Source organism: Triturus cristatus, chromosome 6 (assembly GCF_964204655.1).
Source record: "Triturus cristatus chromosome 6, aTriCri1.1, whole genome shotgun sequence".
Classification (NCBI taxonomy): domain Eukaryota; kingdom Metazoa; phylum Chordata; class Amphibia; order Caudata; family Salamandridae; genus Triturus; species Triturus cristatus.
This window is the reverse complement of record NC_140589.1, coordinates 120,833,411-120,853,084: the sequence shown is the minus strand read 5'-3', so window position 1 is coordinate 120,853,084 and position 19,674 is coordinate 120,833,411. Positions and strand designations below refer to the sequence as shown.

At 51.4% G+C, this 19,674-nt stretch overlaps 1 protein-coding gene across 1 annotated transcript in view; it reads left to right on the top strand.

Annotated features, from left to right (window-relative positions):
- Nucleotides 1–19,674, top strand: part of LOC146816492 (uncharacterized) — a 401,972-nt gene that overhangs the window by 345,859 nt on the left and 36,439 nt on the right. The window contains exon 15 of the mRNA XM_085609516.1: nt 3,874–4,000. Coding sequence (XP_085465642.1) covers nt 3,874–4,000 — 127 coding nt within the window. The remainder of the gene's footprint in view (nt 1–3,873; nt 4,001–19,674) is intronic.

The following is a 19,674-nucleotide window of genomic DNA, read 5'->3' as shown; positions in this document are numbered from 1 at the left end:
GTATGCTTGGGTCCACTGTTTAGCTCACATGTAAACTGCAAATGCCTAAGGTGGGTGTGTTGTCCAGGATTTTTAAAATGCAGGATGAATGGGTACCCCCTTGTGTGTTCAATTGCTAAGGTTGTATGCCCTCTTGTCCCTACCCACCCCAATTACAGTCTGTCCCCAACACACCCCCCTCCCACACCAACCCCCCAATTAGGTTGTGATTTGCTACCCTCCCGCCTCCCCTTAACTACAAGGTAACTGAATAACCAACTTAGTAATAGGAGTTCTCCCGTGGGGGCCTGGGTCGTCTGCATATTACCCAGCCGGAATGGCGGGGTGGCCAAGCGGCACATGTACTTTATGCAAAACAGGGTATGCAATTATGAAATAGTAGTGTAGCCCAGGCTTTCTAGATGTTATTCTTCAACTTCATTGTGGTGTGGGCCGCGTATGTTGTACTGGCATTGCAAATTGCCAATGGTCCGGACTGAGTTTTGCATTATCAGTCATTGTCACTCATGCCAGCGTCCGCTCCGGTGTTCTGGCTGGGCTTGGGGATTTCTTGTGACCGCTGATATGCTTGGCGTATTTAAGGGCCGAATTTACGGAAGTGAAGGAATGTGATTGTCCAACAAAAGTTACTTTTAGTTTAGCTGGGTAAAGCAGGGCATATGGGATTCGACCTGTTGTAGGATGTGTTTGATAGGCACAAATTCTCGACGGGCCGCTTGTACAGTGGGGGTAAAGTCCAGATAGAACAAGATATTATTGCCATGGTGATGAATAGATCTGCGCTCTCTAGCCATGTGCAAGACGGTGTCACAGTACTTGAGTATACGTGCAATAATGGGTCTTGGTGTGGCAACCACTGGAGGTCGGGACCCAACAAGCGGTGTGCACGCTCTAGTGTAAACACTGCGGAGAGATCCGTGCCAAATTGATCGCGCAGTAGTCTCTATGTAGGGTTCCATCTTGGGGATCGCTGTTGTCTCGGGGATTCCTGTTATCCTGAGGTTCTTTCGCCAAGAGCCAGCCTCTAAATCCTCTTTTTTGGCTTTGATCATGCAAAGGACCTTGTCCATCTGGAAGAGTTGGTCCTTGGATTTTACCTGGAAGTCGTGCGCATCAGAGGCTCAATTTTCTTAGCGATCTAGCCTAGTTTCCTGAGAGTCAACCTGTTTTTTTTAACCATGTCCAACCTGGAGGTCAGAGCATCTAGTTTGGTGTAGTCTTAAGGCTGGTTCTGACCTCAAGCAGGATTCCTCAGAGGTCCTCTGCTTGACCCACTCCACTTGCCTTGGTGCCCGCTTCCGTGTCTGAGTCTGAGTCTGGGCCCGGCTCCATAAGGCGCGTGATCGGTTTACTTTCAAAGGGCAACTTTGCTTTCTTGGGGTCGTTTTTTCCCATGCTGTAGAGGATATTATCAAAATTACAGCCAGTATGCGTATGATGCGGGGATTGAGCGCCACAGAGGCTGGCCCTCTATGAGCTGGGATCACGGACTCCCCTGCAGCGGGGACCAACACCCCCCAGCCAGGTGCCTACGAAGAGGTCCCTCCGACCGGGGTATGACCTGTCAGCACGCCCCGGGATCGTCCGGCCCTGAGAGCGGAAGGGTACTCACGGGTTTCGGGCCTCCAGATATCACTTCGCCTCCTCAAGGGCTCCAGGTACAGCACAACTGACTGGTCAGGTCTCGCACTGGGCAGTCTCCGTTGGCCCCCGCAGGCTCTCCTTCCATGTCACCAACCACAGGATCTAAGGCGTAGCAACGAGGCTGCATCGCAGGATGGGCTACGGAGCGCAGCAGGCCTCCGCCACTCCTCGGCACATTCCGTTCCCAGTAGGGCCACCAACGCTTGGGGTCGCCGCAGATGGTCAGACGGGAACTTGTCTGAGGCTCGGCCGTTATATTGTTGTCGCCCTCCGCTCTGCCTTCACTTACGCCAGCAGCAGGTTCACGGCTCGCTACGTGTTACAGAGCGCCGCAGGCCTCCGGTAATCACCGGCTCATTTTGCATGAAGGGGGTAGCTAGACTTCAGCCCGCCACATATCACGGACAGAGCGGTCTCAGGAGCCCGGCTAATATGTGGTTGTCCCCGGATTGCCTTGTTGTAAGCAGGATTTTTCAGGAATGTTAGCTCGGCCAGCAAAGCCCTCTTAGTGAGTGGCCATCTTCCTGCACGGCAAAGATACGCCCCAAAGGCGATGGACTCTTTTGATGCTCCCTGCCTTGAAGTGCTAATTTACAGTTCTTCTTGCTGGAGGGGTTATAAAACACCCTCTGCCAGAGCAGGCTTTGGTCCTGACCTCCTGAGAGTGGAGGCTCTCACCCCTGGAGGTTAAAAACTTGTCTGTGGTGGCAGGCTTGTCAGAACCAGTTAGCCAGCACACTAGTAGTTGCTGGGTTTTCGGGTACACCTCTAAAGTTCCCTCTGGGTGCATTCATGGGTTTATTAATGCAAGATGTTGGATACCAAACATATTTTGTTTCGGTGTAGCCATCATGTAGCTGGGGGCACTCATTTTTTAACAGTGTCTAGCTCATGTACTTAAAATGTCTTCCCTGGTCACTTGTACTGGCAGTAATTGAACTGGCCAGCACAGGGGCATATCTGCTCATGCACTTATGCCCACACACTTAGCATAGTGCACCCTGTGTTAGGACTGTAAGGCTTGCTGTAGGGGTGACCTACCTATACTGCATGCACTTTCTGCAGGTATGGCACACAAGGATGTGTGTCATGTCCTGTTTTCACTTTTGTCTGCACAAGGACACGCAGCCTGCAATGGCAGTCTGCATGAGTTTGGTGAGGGGTCCCCTAGGGTGGCACAATATATGCTGTAGCCCTTAGGGACCCTCTATAGTACCCATGCCCTAGGTATCTGGAATACCATTTACTAGGGACTTACAGGGGTGTCAAGGGTATTGTCAATTGGGGGAACAACTGCACAGTTTTAGGGCAAGAGAGCTGGCACTGGAGAACTGGATAGCAGGAACCCAGTGCACTCTCTGTCAAAATTGCATCAATAACCAGGCAAAAAGTGTGTGTGGGGGGGGGGGGTGACCATGTCCAAAAGGGGCTCTTTCCTACCTACCCAATGCAGTTTAATTAATCTAAAGTTCAGCTACCTTTTGGGAATGATGAGAAGGGGTTGAGAGTACGGTGCTATAATTCTGGTCTTTGGTTACCTGTGTGATTGAGACAACATCACAAGGATCTGAGTGCATAGGTCCATAAATCAAAAGTTCATATGTCTGCTTGGATTGCTGAGACGGGGTAGAGAGTATGGTGCCATAACTTCGATTTTTGCTTACCTACTGAGATTGAGACAACAGAGGGTTTGAGGAGAAGGATCTGAGTTTGCGGTTCTATTAATGAAAGGTTCAGCTACGGTTTGGGATTGATGAGAAGGTAGCTGAGAGTATGGTGCTATAATTCTGATCTTTGGTTACCTGGTGAGATTGAGAGGGTCTGAAGAGAAGGATCGAAGTGTGCAGTTCTGTAAATAACATCCTCAGTTACTTTGTGAGATTCAGAAGGGGCCTAGTGTCTAGTACTTTATATCCAAGCTTCGGTTATCTATGGAGTGAGAAGAAGGGGTTGAATATTAAGTACTGTTTCTCCAAGCTATGGTTTCCTGATTGGGTTGAGGAGAAGGGACTGAGTACAGTGCAAAGAATACCGTTGCTGGTTACCTGCAACCATTAAGAAGTGGCTGAATGTGCGTTTGTGACTTCGGGCCTCCATTATCTGGTGGGATTCAGAAGGAACTGACATTGAAAACTGTAGTTACCTATGGTTCGAGCTGGTGGATACTCTTGTATATGAATAATGCTAAGTCATGCTTAACTTTTGACTGTACAAAACATTTCTTTGCAGGTCTCGTTTACAATGTTTGATAGTAAATCTAAAAAAAAGCGAAAGCTTGAAAAAGTAGGCAAGCAGCAGGAGCTGCAGTGTTTGAGCAACATTAGTCAACAAAATGGCGGAAACATTCTGTCATCAGGTAAGAGATTTATTTGGTAATGCAAGAGTTTGAAACAGGAAGTACGAGCGTGTTTTGAATGCGGACATGTCATTGTCTTTTTACTGAATATGAATACAAGTGACATGTTTATGAATAGCGAAGTGACTTGTGTATAAGCTCCTAGATCTCTCCGATATGCTGGAAGACATGAATTTAAGTAATTAGTAATGCAATGCAGAAGAAGTTAGATTTGTAATGTGCTTTGTTACCTGAAAGGTATCCTAGTGCTAAGAGATCTTGATCACAATAAAAGCCACATGTATCTACTGGAAATAAAGACATTGATCACAGCTGGTCAGGCAGTTGGTTCCAGAGTGCTGCTTCCCAAACTTAAGCCAATTCTAGAATAGCGGAATTGGGGCGCTAACAAGAAATTACCAGAAGCTGATACAACCAATGTAATATAATCCCAAATGGTCGGAATTTAATACACTCTGGGCAACTGAAAAGGCTTATAGATTCAGGGCCTGTTTTAGATCTTGGCGGATAGGTTACTCCGTCACAACAGTGACCGATCTCCTGTCTGACAAAATATAAATTCCATCATATCCTAAGTTATTTATATTTCGGTGGATTGGATATCCGTCACTGTTGTGACAGAGTAACCCGTCTGCCAAGATCTAAATCAATCAAACATTTATAGAGTGCTGCAAATCACCCATGAGGGTCTCAAGGCACTTAGTGTCTTTCAAGAATGAGCTAAAGGAAACAGTGGAGGTTCTCCCTTTCATAAATAGATTCTCTAGTGCTTGTCAATGTTGTACATCTAAATGTAACCCACAACTGCCACAGGAAATGTCTTGAACTTATTGGTCAATTAGTGACCAAGGATCTTACAGAAAAGTAGACAGCAAAAAGAACAAGTTACTTACCTTCGGTAACGATGTATCTGTAAGAAACATTAGTTAGTTAGATTCCTCACCTTAGAATATCCCCAGGCGTCAGACTGGATCTGGAAGATTTTTCGTCAGCAATACCCCTTGCGCGTCGCTAGGCGTCGTCTGCGGCTCCGCGTCCGTCGTCGGCGTCGTGCGCCGGAATGACGTCGTCGGACTACTTAGACGCCGCCCTCGCGCGCTGACGTCAGTTCTTGTACATAGCCTTCCGCGCCAGGAACGCAGAGCCATGCAAGATACCGACACTGGTGCCAAAAAAGTCTAGGGCCCTGAAAGGGATAGCCTTAACCCTAGATGTCAGTTCGCAGAACGGGGAGGATGGGTGGGTCGGTGAGGAATCTAACTAACTAATGTTTCTTACAGATACATCGTTACCGAAGGTAAGTAACTTGTTCATCTGAAAGAAACACGTTAGTTAGATTCCTCACCTTAGAATAGATACCCAAGCAATACCATCCCCGGTGGTGGGTCTGCGAACCAAGATCACACCAGAAAGTCCTGGAGGACAGAATGGCCAAAGAAGCCATCCCTCCGGACTTGGCTGTCAAGGCAATAATGCCTGGCAAACGTGTGTAGCGAAGCCCACGTTGCCGCCTGACAGATGTCCTGCAAAGGGACACCCCGTTTCAAGGCAGTAGTAGCCGCTGTGGCCCGAGTAGAATGGGCGCGCAGCCCAACAGGAGGGTCCTTTTTTGCCAAGGAATAACAAATGTTGATGCACAAAACGCCCCACCGAGAGATGGTCCGTTTGTGCACAGCTTTCCCCTTCTTAGCACCCACGTATCCAACGAAAAGTTGGTCGTCCACCCGGAACTGCTTTGTGCGGTCCAGATAAAAGGAGAGCGCACGTTTTGGGTCCAGACGGTGGAGCCTCTCTTCCTCTTTGGAAGGATGCGGAGGCGGAAAGAAGGTGGGTAAGGTGACAGACTGCCCAAGATGAAAGTGGGTCACCACTTTCGGAAGAAAGGAGGGACGAGGCCGAAGGACTACCTTGTCCGGATGAACAGAGAAAAAAGGAGGCTTTGATGATAAAGCCTGGAGCTCACTCACCCGTCTAGCCGAGGTGATGGCTACCAGAAAAGCAGTCTTAAGCGTCAGCAGACGAAGAGGACAATTATGAAGAGGCTCAAAGGGAGCGCACATTAGAAATGTGAGAACAAGATTCAAGTCCCACTGAGGCATTACAAAAGGGACAGGAGGGAACGTGTGAGTAATGCCTTTTAGAAAGCGTGTAACTACAGGGGACTTGAAAAGAGAAGGCTGATCAGGAAGCCGCAAGAAGGCAGAGATGGCAGCAAGATAACCTTTCAAGGTGCCCAGGGCAGAGCCCTGCTGGGCCAAAGAAAGAAGAAAGAGGAGAACCTCAGAAAGAGGGGCGAAAGGGGATCCACAGCCTTTGCTGTGCACCATGCCACAAATTTGTTCCACCGGCAGGCGTATACCGTCTTTGTGGAGGGACGCCTGGCTGTCAGAATGATATCACAGGCTTCAGGAGGCAAGTCAAATGGCATCAACTGCCACCGCTCAATCTCCACGCATGGAGGTGGAGGCTGGACAGGTTCGGGTTGAGGACCGTCCCCTGCTGCTGCGACAGAAGATCCTCCCGAAGGGGCAGCCGTATCGGAGGATCGGTCAACATACTGAGTAGCTCGGGATACCAGTACCTTCGTGCCCAATCCGGAGCCACCAAGATGACTTGGGCCCGGTCGTGCCTGATCTTCTTCAGGACTCTGGGCAGAAGTGGTATAGGCGGAAAGGCGTACAACAGACCGCAACTCCACTCGTGACGAAAAGCGTCGCCGATCGAGTGCCGCCTTGGAAATTCCAACGTGCAGAACTGCTGACATTGCGCGTTCTCTTCGGTGGCGAATAGATCTAACCAAGGCTCTCCCCACTGCTGAAAGAGACCTTGCGCCACTTCGGAGTTCAGACGCCATTCATGATCCATCATGCACCGGCGGCTGAGTTCGTCTGCTCTGGCGTTCAGAGAGCCCGCCAGATGTTGAACCACTAGGGTGACGCCCTGGTGTTCCAGCCACGTCCAGAGGCGCAGAGCCTCCTGACAAAGGGTCCACGACCCCACCCCGCCCTGTTTGTTGCAATACCACATGGCGGTGGTGTTGTCCGTGAACACCTGCACGACACTTCCCCTGACAGAGGGAAGGAAGGCTTTCAGTGCAAGTCGGATCGCTCTCAACTCCAACAGGTTGATGTGGAGACGAGACTCTGCCGGAGACCAGAGGCCTCTGATCTCCGCCTCTCCCATATGGCCACCCCATCCCAGGAGGGACGCATCCGTCACCACGACATGCTCCGGTTGGGGAAGGGAGAGGCTCCTGCCCGTGACCCAATCGCGGTCCGTGAGCCACCACTGCAACTGCTGTGCAGTGCCCTCCGAGATCAAGACATGGTCGGACAGGTTGCCGTGATGCTGGGCCCACTGAAACTTCAGGTCCCACTGCAGAGCCCGCATGCGCCGCCTGGCGTGATGCACTAGTAGGATGCAGGAGGCCATCAGCCCCAGAAGCCGCAACACTAGCCTGACCGAAACCCAGGATAGAGGCCGAAAGATGGGAATCAGGGCCTGAATATCCCGGACCCGCTGTTCCGGCGGATAGACCCGGAACTGCGCCGAATCGAGAACCGCTCCGATGAAGAGGAGCTTCTGAGAGGGACTCAGGTGTGACTTCGGCACGTTGATGGAAAACCCCAGCAAATGCAGGAGATCCGCCGTAGTCTGGAGGTGGGAGACGACTGCCTGGGGCGAGCCCGCTTTAACAACCAGTCGTCGAGATAGGGGAAGACTGGAACCCCTGATCTGCGCAGATGAGCTGCGACCACCACCATCACTTTCGTGAACACCCGAGGGGCACTGGTAAGGCCGAAGGGGAGCACGGTAAACTGAAAGTGCCCCTGACCCACCGTGAACCGCAGGTAACACCGGTGGGCCGGCAGGACGGGGATGTGGAAATATGCGTCCTGCAAGTCCAACGCTACCATCCAGTCTCCAGGGTCTAGGGCAGCTAGAACCTGAGCCAAGGTTAACATTTTGAACCTTTCCTTCCGGAGGAAGGCATTGACGTTCCGGAGGTCCAAGATAGGGCGCAGGCCCCCTTTGCCCTTCTTGGGCACCAGAAAGTAGTGGGAATAACAACCACGACCTACTTCTGGGCTCGGAACGCGCTCGACGGCCCCCTTGGCCAAGAGGGCCGAAACTTCCTCGTGGAGAAGAGTCAAATGATCCCCCGAGATACGGTGGTGCTGCGGTGGCATGGCTGGAGGGGTCGTCTCGAAGGGGAGGGAGTAGCCCCTTCGGACGATTTGCAGCACCCACCTGTCCGATGTGATGGACCGCCAGTGGAGCAGGTGATGGCGAACTCTGCCGCCCACTGGCGTGGTATGGGCCTGAAAGCTCGGACTAGGAAGGCTTTGAGGCGGATGCTCCGGAACCGCCTTGGCGGAAACCACGTCCGCGACCGCGCGCAGGTTGGTTCTGCGGCTGGTTGCTAGGCTGACGTGAGGAGGCACCCCTACCTTGGCCACGAAAGGGGCGAAAGGCGGAAGTTTGCGACCGCGGGGCCGAGAGGCCCAAGGACTTGGCCGTAGCCCGGGAGTCCTTAAAGCGATTCAGCGCACTGTCCGCTTTCTCACCAAAAAGGCGAGTGCCATCAAAGGGCATGTCCATGAGAGTGCTCTGGACATCCCCCGAAAAGGACGTGGACCGCAGCCAGGCGTGACGTCTAAGCACCACCGTGGTCGAAATCGCCCTACCCAGCGAGTCCGTAGTGTCAAGCCCACATCGGATTGCATGTCGTGCTGCATCCCTCCCATTGGCCAGAGCCTGGGTAAGTCGTGTCTGGGCCTCCTCCGGGCACAGGGGCAGCACGTCCTCCACCGTATCCCACAGAGAGTGGGAATAACGGTCCAAAAGACAGGCGGTGTTCAAGGACCGCAGACCCAAACTAAGGGAGGAGAACAGCTTTTTGCCAAAATGTTCCAGTCTCTTGGAATCCCGGTCCGGCGGAGCGTTCGGGAAGGAGGATTGGGAGGTAGAAGCCTGGATAACCAGGCTCTCGGGGGTGGGGTGTTGGGACAGAAAACCGGAGTGCTATGGCCCACCCTGGGTGGGCCATAGCACCAAAGAATTGCTGGACATACGTCAACCATGGAATAGATTTATACGCACTTAATTTCAAACAGTCCGTGATTATCGCTCGGTTGAAATCAGTGTAGTCTGACGTCCATATTTTGTGCCACAGCAGAATTGGTTGTAGTTAGATTAAATCTCTGAGAAATGGGGCACCAAGTTTGTAATGTGTTACATAAGCTGTGGTGCTTTTTGGAATAGGTAAAAGGTATCTAAAAAAAATTATTTTCCGTTGCTTGCAGTTCAGCACATCTCTTGTGCCCCCTTATACCCGCCCCATAAAGTGCAATACTAGTGCATTTTGCTTTATATATTTTCATCATAATTTCTGGGGTATTCATACCTAGTCTACTTGCGAAGCCTCTAATGGCTCAGCATGCCCTACTGAACAGGGTATTTCTATTTTCAATTGCATTATTCCATGACCCGTCCTTGTCAAATAGTAGTCAAAGGTAAGAAAAGGTGTTAGTAAAATCAAACTTTATCCCATTTATCAGTACGTTTGTACATTTTACGTTGCTCTTTCCACACTTCATGATAAAGGTTTTTGATTGATTACCTTGGAGTCCCAGATCACTCATATATTTGACAAAGTTGGTGAGTAGCGTCTGTAGGGCCAATGGGATACTTGCTAATAATACCGCGTCGTCAGCGTAGAGGAAGGCAGGGACGGGGCGTCTGCCTATTTGTGGGAGATCTTTGGTAGCAGCCACAAGCTCCTCCCCCACACTGTTTATATAAAGTGAGAACAGGAAGGGGGCCAAGACACACCCCTGTTTTACTCCTTTCTCCATGTCAAAGGCCCTGGTACACTCTCCTCCAGCCCCGTGCCTTATCTTGGCTCTGCATCCTGTGTATAAATCCCTTAAAAAGCTGATGATTGGTCCCTCTACCCGCATGTCTTTCAACTTTCCCCACAGCCTCGCATGTATCACACAATCAAACGCCGATGTGAGATCGACGAAGGCTAAGTATAAACTCACTTTCCGCCCAGTACTACAATCTCTCTAAGATAATACGTCCTGCTATTTTTACAAGGGAGTCAATCAAGGAGATAGTCCTGTAGCATGCAGGGTCCTGGCGGTCCCCTTTTTTATAAATCGGTACTATGATTGACTCTCCCCCGGACGCGAGGAAGCCTACTAGGCAAGAAACCCTCAGCACCTGCATAAGTAAGGGTCCCCATAGATATATATTATCCTTAAATAGATCAACCAGGATTGAGTCTGGCCCTGGTGCTTTCCTACCCTAACTAAATTATATTGCTCTAATGACTTCCTCGTAAGAGAAAGGGGTAATGACAGAAGTTAGGGACTGTGTTTCATTATCCTTCGTCGTCAGTCCCTAGTTTTGAGGCTTTATTCTATCAGGTGCCGAATAAATTCTAGCAAAGTGCTCAACCCATTCTTCCTCTAAAATTGCTGTCTCAATTTTGGGGGTCATCTCTTTGCTCCAGGGTGAGGAATTAATTCTCTTCCAAAACATCCTTTCATTGTTACCCTGCGCACCCTCTTGTAGGGACTCCCATGAAGACTCTCTTAAATGTACTTTTCTGATGGATACATCTGCCATTGGATTCCTCACCTTGTGAATATCCCCTGCGACAGCAACATTCGGAAACTTTTGTAGCAGTCCACGCCGATGAGGTCGAAGACGACATCACAGAGACACGGCTCCGCTCGCGACTCCGCTGACGTCACCGGCTCCATAAGAAGACCTCGTCGGCGTGATGACGTCAGATCCCTTTTTTCCGCGCCGTCGACGCCAACGGATTTCGGGAATCTCTATCTGTAGCTTCACTGTTACTTTGTTTTTCTACTGCTTTTCTTTGTCTTCTACTGTGAAGATGTCAACAAAGAAGTCAGGATTCAAGCCCTGTCGTGAATGTGGGAAGCATATGTCCATCACGGACCCACATGACGACTGCATATGGTGCCTATCATCGGACCATGATGTAGAGGGATGTTCTTGCTGTCGCAAGATGAGTCCGAAGGCGCTCAAGGAGAGGGAAGCGAAGCTGTTCATCGCGAAGATGAAGAAAGAGAAGAGAGGCCGAGAAAATCAAGGACGAGGTCAAGATCGAGGTCGGCGTCGAAGTCGACTTCGGGGCATGCTTCAAAATCCAAGAAGCACAAGAAGAAGAGGAGGCATTCCTCTTGGCGTCACTCGGACAAGAGTACGGCTCCGAGGTCGAAGTCACCCTCTCGACGCCGTAAGGACTCTATATCTCCCTCGCCCGTTTCGGATTCACCTGTTGGCCTTTCTTCTCCAGTGGCTTCACCGGAACATTCTCCGGCTCCGTCTCTGACGCCGGCTCCATCTTCGATGCCGGTTCCATCTCCGGGTCCGGGTCCGACTTCGTCCCCGGCTCCGGTTGAAGAGTATCCAGGTCCGGGTGAGCCTTCGGCCCCGCAGATTCCACCGTCAGCGCCTGTTGGCCCGAGTCCGGTGATGCCTGATCAGTATCCTGCGTTCCCTGGACCAGGTCAGGACCCCACGCATTATCTAAATGCAATGTATGGGGTATTTTCAAGAGCCATGTACTCCGCTGGTGCACCTTCGGGTCCTATGGGTCCTATGGCCTTCAGTTTGGGGGTGCCTCAAGCCTATCCTCAGGCCCCCTTCATGCCGATTTTTCCGGCGACGCCGTCTTGGCATCTACCGGCGCCGAGGACATTGACGCCGCTCCCTTCTTCACCGGCGCCGATTCGACCTCGCTCGATGCCGGCTGCTCCTGTGGATCCACGTTCGACGCCGGCACCGGCGCCGTCAGATTCGATCGCGGCACCACCAACGCCAGTTGTAAGAATCCGGTTGAACTTTTAGATCTGCATTTGCCTTCTACTGAATTAAAGTCGAACATTTTGACAGAAGTGCTGCACTCTCCCACTACGGTTTCTGAGCCCTTGTTGCCATTTAACGAAGCCTTCATAGAGCCAGTGATGGATGTGTGGCGTAAGCCCTTTTCTGCTCTGGCAGTTTCAAAAATCATTGCCAGGAGGTATAGGGCAGCTCCGGGGGACCCAGAGTTTTTAACTTCTCACCCGTCTCCTGAGAGCCTGGTGGTTCAGGCGGCATGTTCAGGGAGATCTAAAGGTTCATTTCCCCAGGTCCCGAGTGACAGGGAGGCTAAGAAATTGGATCAGTCGGCCAAAAAGGTCTTTTCTTCGCCCAGCATGGCTCTTAAGTCTACTAATGCCACTTGCCTCTTGGCACGCTATATACATGCGCTCATGGATTCTGCGAAACAACTAGCCCCAAAACTATCAGAGGAGGATAGGGTTGGATTTAATGAGGTCCTGGCGGATGCCCAGGCGGCAGCGCGTCAGGTGATACAGAGTGGATTGGACACAGCTGACTCAGTAGCAAGAGTCATGGGGTCTTCTGTTGCCACTAGGAGGAGTGCGTGGCTTAAGTCATCAGAGTTTTCCCCTGATGTTCAATCAACGCTGTTGGACTTGCCTTTTGATGGCTCCGGACTCTTTGGCAAGAAGACGGATGCTGCACTTGAACGTTTTAAAGAAAGCAAGGCTACGGCTAAGTCTTTGGGCCTTCAATCCCAGTCGAGGGGTTCGTTCAAGAGGTATAGGGGTTTCGGAAGGGCATCCTTTCGTTCTTACAGGCAGCCCCAGCAGCAACAACAGCAGAGTTCTCTGTATAAGGGGTACAGAGGCAGAATTAGGGGTCGCACACGTGGTCGACAGCTCTCCTCCTCCTCCTCCTCCTCTTCCTCTTCCTCAGTCCCTCCCACTACCACAAAGCAGCCCTAGATCTGCCATTCTGGATCATGTTGGTCCTGTGGAGGGTCGGCTTACCTATTTTCTACAAGAATGGGAATCGGTTACTACAGATCTTTGGGTTCTAGATCTTGTAGAAAATGTGTATGCCCTTCCCTTCCCTTTCGGGAATTCCCTCCAAATTACCCACCTTGCCAAGGTGTTTGCTCAGAGAACCACCGTCTTCTCCTGCAGGAGGAAGTCCTGAAGTTAATAGAGAAAGGTGCGATAGAGGTGGTTCCGGAGCAGGAGTGGGGTCAGGGATGCTACTCCTGGTATTTTCTGATTCCAAAAAAGGACAGCAGATTGCGTCCGATATTGGACCTCAGGATCTTGAATATTTATCTGAAGCAAGAGAAGTTCAAGATGCTCACCCTTGCGCAGGTTCTTCAAGCGCTGAATCAGGAGGACTGGATGGTGCCGATCGACTTGCAGGATGCGTATTTTCACATACCCATCCTGAAGTCGCAAAGGAAGTATCTCCGGTTTACGGTAGGGTCGCAACATTATCAGTTTGCGGTCCTTCCGTTTGGTCTTACTACTGCACCTCGAGCCTTCACGAAAGTGATGGCAGTGGTGGGAGCCCATCTCAGAAGGTCGGGGATTTCAGTTTTCCCCCTATCTGGACGACTGGCTGATCAAAGCGGAGTCACCAGACAAGGTGCTTCATCATCTGCAGGATACAACTCAGCTGTTGTACAAATTGGGTTTCTCGATAAAACGTGCCCAAATCTCACCTGGTGCCCTCTCAGCGCAACCTGTACAGAGGATTCTCGACATACAGGAATTGATTCCTTTATTTTACAATGGAGCGGTCGTTCCAGTCCTGAAGGTCCTTCGCCTGCTCAGTCTGTTTGCTTCCTGCATTCTGTTGGTCAACCATGCACGCTGGCACATGAGGGCGCTCCAGTGGTTCCTCTGCAGGCAGTGGTATCAGCACAAAGGAGATCACAGGGAGTCTGTGAGGATCTCCAGAGAAGCTGCGGCGGATCTGTCTTGGTGGAACGTGGAGGGCAATCTGTCTCAAGGAAAGCCCTTCCATCTACCTCCATCGGTGGCCACAGTAATAACGGATGCATCCACTTTAGGGTGGGGTGCTCATCTGGGGGATCTGAAGATCAAGGGTCTTTGGTCTCCAGAAGAAAGGTTGCTTCACATCAACCTTCTGGAATTGCGTGTGATACGTTTGGCGCTCAAGGCCTTCCTTCCTTCCTTCCCTTCACGGTCAGTCGGTTCATGTCCTGACGGACAACACTACCGCGATGTGGTATGTCAACAAGCAGGGAGGAGTGGGGTCGCATTGTCTCTGCAGAGAGGCTCTGCGCCTCTGGTCCTGGGCTCAGGAACATCAGATTTGTCTGATGGCAAATCATCTGGCCGGGGTTCTGAACGTACGTGCAGACAGTCTCAGTCGGCAGTTCTCTGCCGACCACGAGTGGAGGCTTCATCCGGAGGTGGTTCGTCACGTCTTTCGGGTGTGGGGAACTCCTCGGGTGGATCTGTTTGCCACTCTCGAACGCTCACTGCCCGTCGTTCTGCAGTCTCCAGTATCCGATGCAGGGAGCTTTGGGGGACGCGTTTCAGTTGAGATTGGACTCGCATCTCCTTTACGCGTTTCCTCCCATACCCTTGATTCCTCAGGTTCTGAGGAAGATTCGCCAAGACCGGGCCCAAGTCATTTTGATCGCCCCGGATTGGTCAAGAAGGGTGTGGTATACAGATCTTCTCCACCTCTCCTCGTGCCCTCCGCTCCGTCTCCCTCTGAGGGCAGATCTCCTCTCGCAGTCGGAGGGGCAGGTTCTACACCCCCACCTCCAGAGCTTACACCTTCATGCCTGGAGATTGAACGGGGCAACCGGAATTCTTTCTCTCTCCCGCCTGATGTGGTAGATGTAATTTTGTCTGCCAGACGTCATTCCACCAAATCTATATATTCCTATAGGTGGTCTAAATTTGTGCTCTGATGTGGAGAGAAGTCATTTGATCCTTTGAGGGCTCGTTTATCTGACATTTTGCAGTTTACCCTTTCTCTTGTTCAGCACGGCTTTGCTGTGGCTACTGTAAAGGGATACTTATCGGCTTTGTCGGCTTTCCTCTGTTTGCCGGATCAGCCGTCTTTGTTGAAATCGCCTATTGTTTTACGATTTCTGAAAGACCTTATATAAACAAGTGTTCGAGGCATATGAGCTGCAGATTATACACTGTGCATAGATCGCCATCTGGTGTTGGGCCCGGATGTTTGCAGTTTGTTTTTCTTCTTGGACAGTCTTTGGAAGTCACGAGTTCGGTGACTCCTCCTTCGGTCCGTACTGCGCATGGGCTTCGGCTCCATCCTCAGATTGTTTTTTTCCGCCATCGGGCTCGGATGTAATACTTCGTGCTCCGGCTTCGAACCTCTCCAGTTCGACCTTCGACGAAAAATCCTCGTCCATCGAGATTCTTTAGACGGAATCGACTTCTTCATCTCTCTTCGGCACTTCCTCGATTCCAGACCTTGGCAGCGGCCTTCGGGCCTACCTCGACTCCGGTCTCGGCCGATGGAAAGGACTCCCTTTAAGAAGTGCCCAAAATGTGGGTCTAAATTTCCCCACACCGACCTCCATCAGGTGTGCAACCTCTGCCTCTCTCCCGAACATGAGGCCCGAGACTGCCCCGCCTGCAAGTCTTTTCGATCAAAAAAGACTATTCGGAATCGACGAGCTCGACGTACCATGGCGCACTCATCGACCTCGGCTCCACCTGACATCTTCGGAGAAGACACCGGAGCTTCGGGACAGCAGCACACCGAGCAGGAGGAAGATGTCGTCAGCGCTTCCGAGGACGACGACTCCGACGTGGAGGAGATCACTCCGGCGCAGAGGGTCGTGAGTACTCTACCCCCTCCCCCTCCCGCGCCCATACCGAAAGAGACTACGGTTACCCCATCGCCTCCGGGCCTAGGGAAAGCCAAGCATACTGCTTCCATCACCCCACCTTCGGGCCCAGTGAAAAAGCATCACAAGTCTCCCGGCGGCTCGGGCTCGAGCCAGCCTCCTAGCGGCGCCGACAAACATTCTTCGGCGCTGAAGAAAACAAGTTCCGTTCCGAAGCCATCGGTGTCGAAACCTGGCCTCTCGGTGCCGACCAAACACAAATCCCTCGGCACCGACGCTTCCGTGTCGAAGCCTGCCTCGGTGCCGTCCAAAAAATCGGACACCCTGAAAAAGCATGGCGCGGATAAACCGACGAAGCCTTCGGTTCCGAAAACATCGGCACCGATGGACGAATCGGTGCCGGAGGAGCTTTTCGCACCGGATCCTCTTCAAAAGACTTTAACAAAGGATCCAAGGACTGGACATTTAACTTTGTCTTCCAAGAAAAGACTTTTGGACAAACCAACTCCTCCTCCACCACCATAACGGAAGGACTCTGCCACATCCCCGTTCAGAGTACCCTCCCCACCACCGCCACCTCCTCCTCCACCCCCTCCACCTCCGCCCCCACCTTCTCCACCCTTGCCTCATCGGTCTCCAACCCCGTCTCCAGACCCTGATGACCACCGAGATCCATTCTATGATCCCACAGATGCCCCGCAGGACCCCACTCCTCCGGGAACACCTGACCCATGGGAGGATTATCACAATCCCGATGTCCCAGATGTGCCTCAGGATGATCTCTATCCATCCAGGCCGTCTCCACCAGAGGACTCCCTGGGGTTTCACCACCTCTTACAACGGGCGGCACATTACCATGGGGTGGGATTACACAGTGATCCAGTTGAGGAAGACTTCCTACTTGACACATTTGTCATAGCAGATAAATCCACCGCTATATTACCCATGCTTAAAGGGATGACCAAGCATGCCATAGAGGTTTTCAAAGACCCTGTTAGAGCTAGGGTCTTAAACCCCAGAATAGAAAAAAAGTAGAAGGCAGCCCCCACGGATCCTGTCTATATTAAAGGGCCTGCGCCCCTAGACTCACTAGTGGTTTCCACAGCTAGGAAGCGCTCCAACTCTCAGTCATCTGGTGAGGCTCCACCACCTGATAAGGAGTCCAAGCTTTTAGATGTGTCAGGCAAACGCACTGCCTCGCAAGCTGCCAATATGTGGCGCATCGCCAACACGCAGGCGCTGCTGGCAAGGTACGATAGAGCGCACTATGATGAGCTGGAGGCTCTCATGCAGCATCTCCCGGAGAAATATAAGAATAAAGTTCATGAGCTCATACAAGAGGGAAAGATTATTACCAACGCCTCTATTAAATGTGCACTTGACGCAGCAGACACAGCGTCCAGGGCTATAAACACCAGTGTCCTGCTTCGCCGTCACGCCTGGCTCACGATTTCAGGCTTTAAACCAGAAGTCCAGGCATCTATATTAAACCACCCTTTTGACCAACAATACTTATTTGGCCCAAAAGTAGACGAAGCCCTGGAAAAAATGAAGAAGGATACGGATACGGCGAAGTCTATGGGAGCCCTGCAATCCCAATCCCCTAGACGTTCCTTTCGCCGTTCCTCCTTTCGAGGCTCTGGCAGAGGTTACTCTTCCGATAGCGCCTCCACTTCCTACAAGTCCCCTCCTCAAAATACCTTCTCAAAGGGCTACCAAAGAGGTGGATATCGAGGAAACAATAATAAGGGCGGGGGCAAAACCAACACCGCCCGTTCTGCCACACCGCCCACACAATGACTTTCCCCCGCTCCCCCCAGACCATTCCACTCCGGTCGGGGGCAGACTACAACACTTCCTTCAAACCTGGGAGGCCATAACATCAGACAAATGGGTAACCCAAATTATTCGGTCAGGGTACTGTCTCGAACTAACTTCTACCCCCCAAAAAATTCCTCCCAGACACCGTGCGATGTCACAAGAACATACCACACTTCTAAAACAAGAGGTACTCTCCCTCCTGCAAAAACACGCGATAGAGCAGGTACCCGTCGATCAACAAAATCTAGGGGTCTACTCTCTGTACTTTCTCATACCCAAGAAAGACGAGACCCTACGGCCCATTCTAGACCTCCGGCCTCTAAATGCATACATCCATTCAGACCATTTTCATATGGTAACTCTTCAGCAAGTTCTCCCACTCCTCCGTCAGGGTGACTTCCTCACTATACTGGACCTGAAAGACGCATACTTTCATATCCCAATACACCCTGCTCACAGAAAGTACCTCCGATTTGTGGTGGACGGCCAACATTATCAGTTCAAGGTTCTCCCCTTCGGGGTCACAACCGCACCGCGGGTGTTTACCAAATGCCTGGCAGTAGTGGCAGCACACCTCTGAAGACAAAACATTCACGTCTTCCCCTACCTGGACGACTGGCTCATAAAAGCCGCGTCCTACCACCAGTGCGTACAGAATACAAACACTACCATACAACTACTCCACCAGGTAGGCTTTACGGCGAATCACCAAAAGTCCCACTTGATACCGTCTCACACAAAGCAATACCTCAGTGCCACTATAAACACCTCAAAAGCTATAGCCTATCCCAACTCAGCCAGGATCGCAAGCATGCAAGCCCTGCGCCAAAAGTTCCTTCTTCAGCACTCTCTCCCAGCAAGAGTGTTCATGAAACTAATAGGGATGATGGCGTCTTGCATTTTCATAGTGCCTCATGAGAGACTTCACATGCGTCCACTCCAAGAGTGCCTAGCGCGCCAGTGGAACCAGGCCCAGGGTCAGCTGACGGATCTGGTGTTGGTGGACGGTCGCACCCATCGCTCTCTGCAGTGGTGGAACACCACAAACCTTTCCAAAGGGCGACCGTTCCTGGACCCGGTTCCTCAGGTGATTCTAACAACGGACGCATCGCTCTCCGGCTGGGGAGCGCACCTATTACACCTCACAGTGCAAGGTGTATGGACGCCACAACAGAGGTTACTCCACATCAACCATCTGGAGTTATTGGCGATCTTTCTAGCCCTGAAATCGTTTCAGAAACAAATTTCAGCCAAGGCAGTCCTAATTCGCACAGACAATATGACTGCAATGTATTGTATTCAAAAACAGGGGGGGACATAATCTCCCCAGCTCTCCCGCTTAGCACAGAGCATATGGAGATGGGCAATTCCACAAAAAATCTTTCTCCTGGCACAACACGTCCCAGGCATACAAAACACCATGGCAGATCTGCTCAGCAGACAAACGCAGCAAATGCACGAATGGGAACTGCATCCACAAGTTCTTCACCCATTCTTCCACAAGTGGGGGCATCCTCCGATAGACCTCTTCGCCACCCACGTAAACAAAAAATGCCCAAGCTTTGCCGCCAGATACCCACACCCATTGTCCAAAGGCAATGCGATATGGATGAACTGGTCAGGCAAATTTGCATACGCCTTTCCACCTCTCCCGCTAATTCCATTAGTGGTAAGGAAGCTACAACAGCACTCCCTCAGACTCATTCTGGTAGCTCCAACATTGGCCAGGCAGCCGTAGTACACCACACTACTACAGCTCTCAGTGGTACCACACCAAAAGCTGCACCTGTCCCCATGCCTCCTAACCCAGAACCATGGAGAAATCAGGCACCCGGACCCAGCTCAGCTCAACCTAGCGATCTGGCTCCTGAAATCTTAGAATTTGGATACCTTAACCTTCCCCCTGATTGCATGAACATTATCAGGGAAGCCAGACGTCCTACCACTCGAGCATGCTATGCCGCAAAGTGGAAGAGATTTGTTGTTTACTGCCGTAACAATACAATCGACCCCTTAAATGCATCCATACAGCACATCATATGCTATCTGCTCCATCTTCAAAGGTGTAACCTGGCATATTCATCCATACGTCTACACCTAGCAGCAATTGCTGCTTACCTACAAAACAGACAGCATTTAT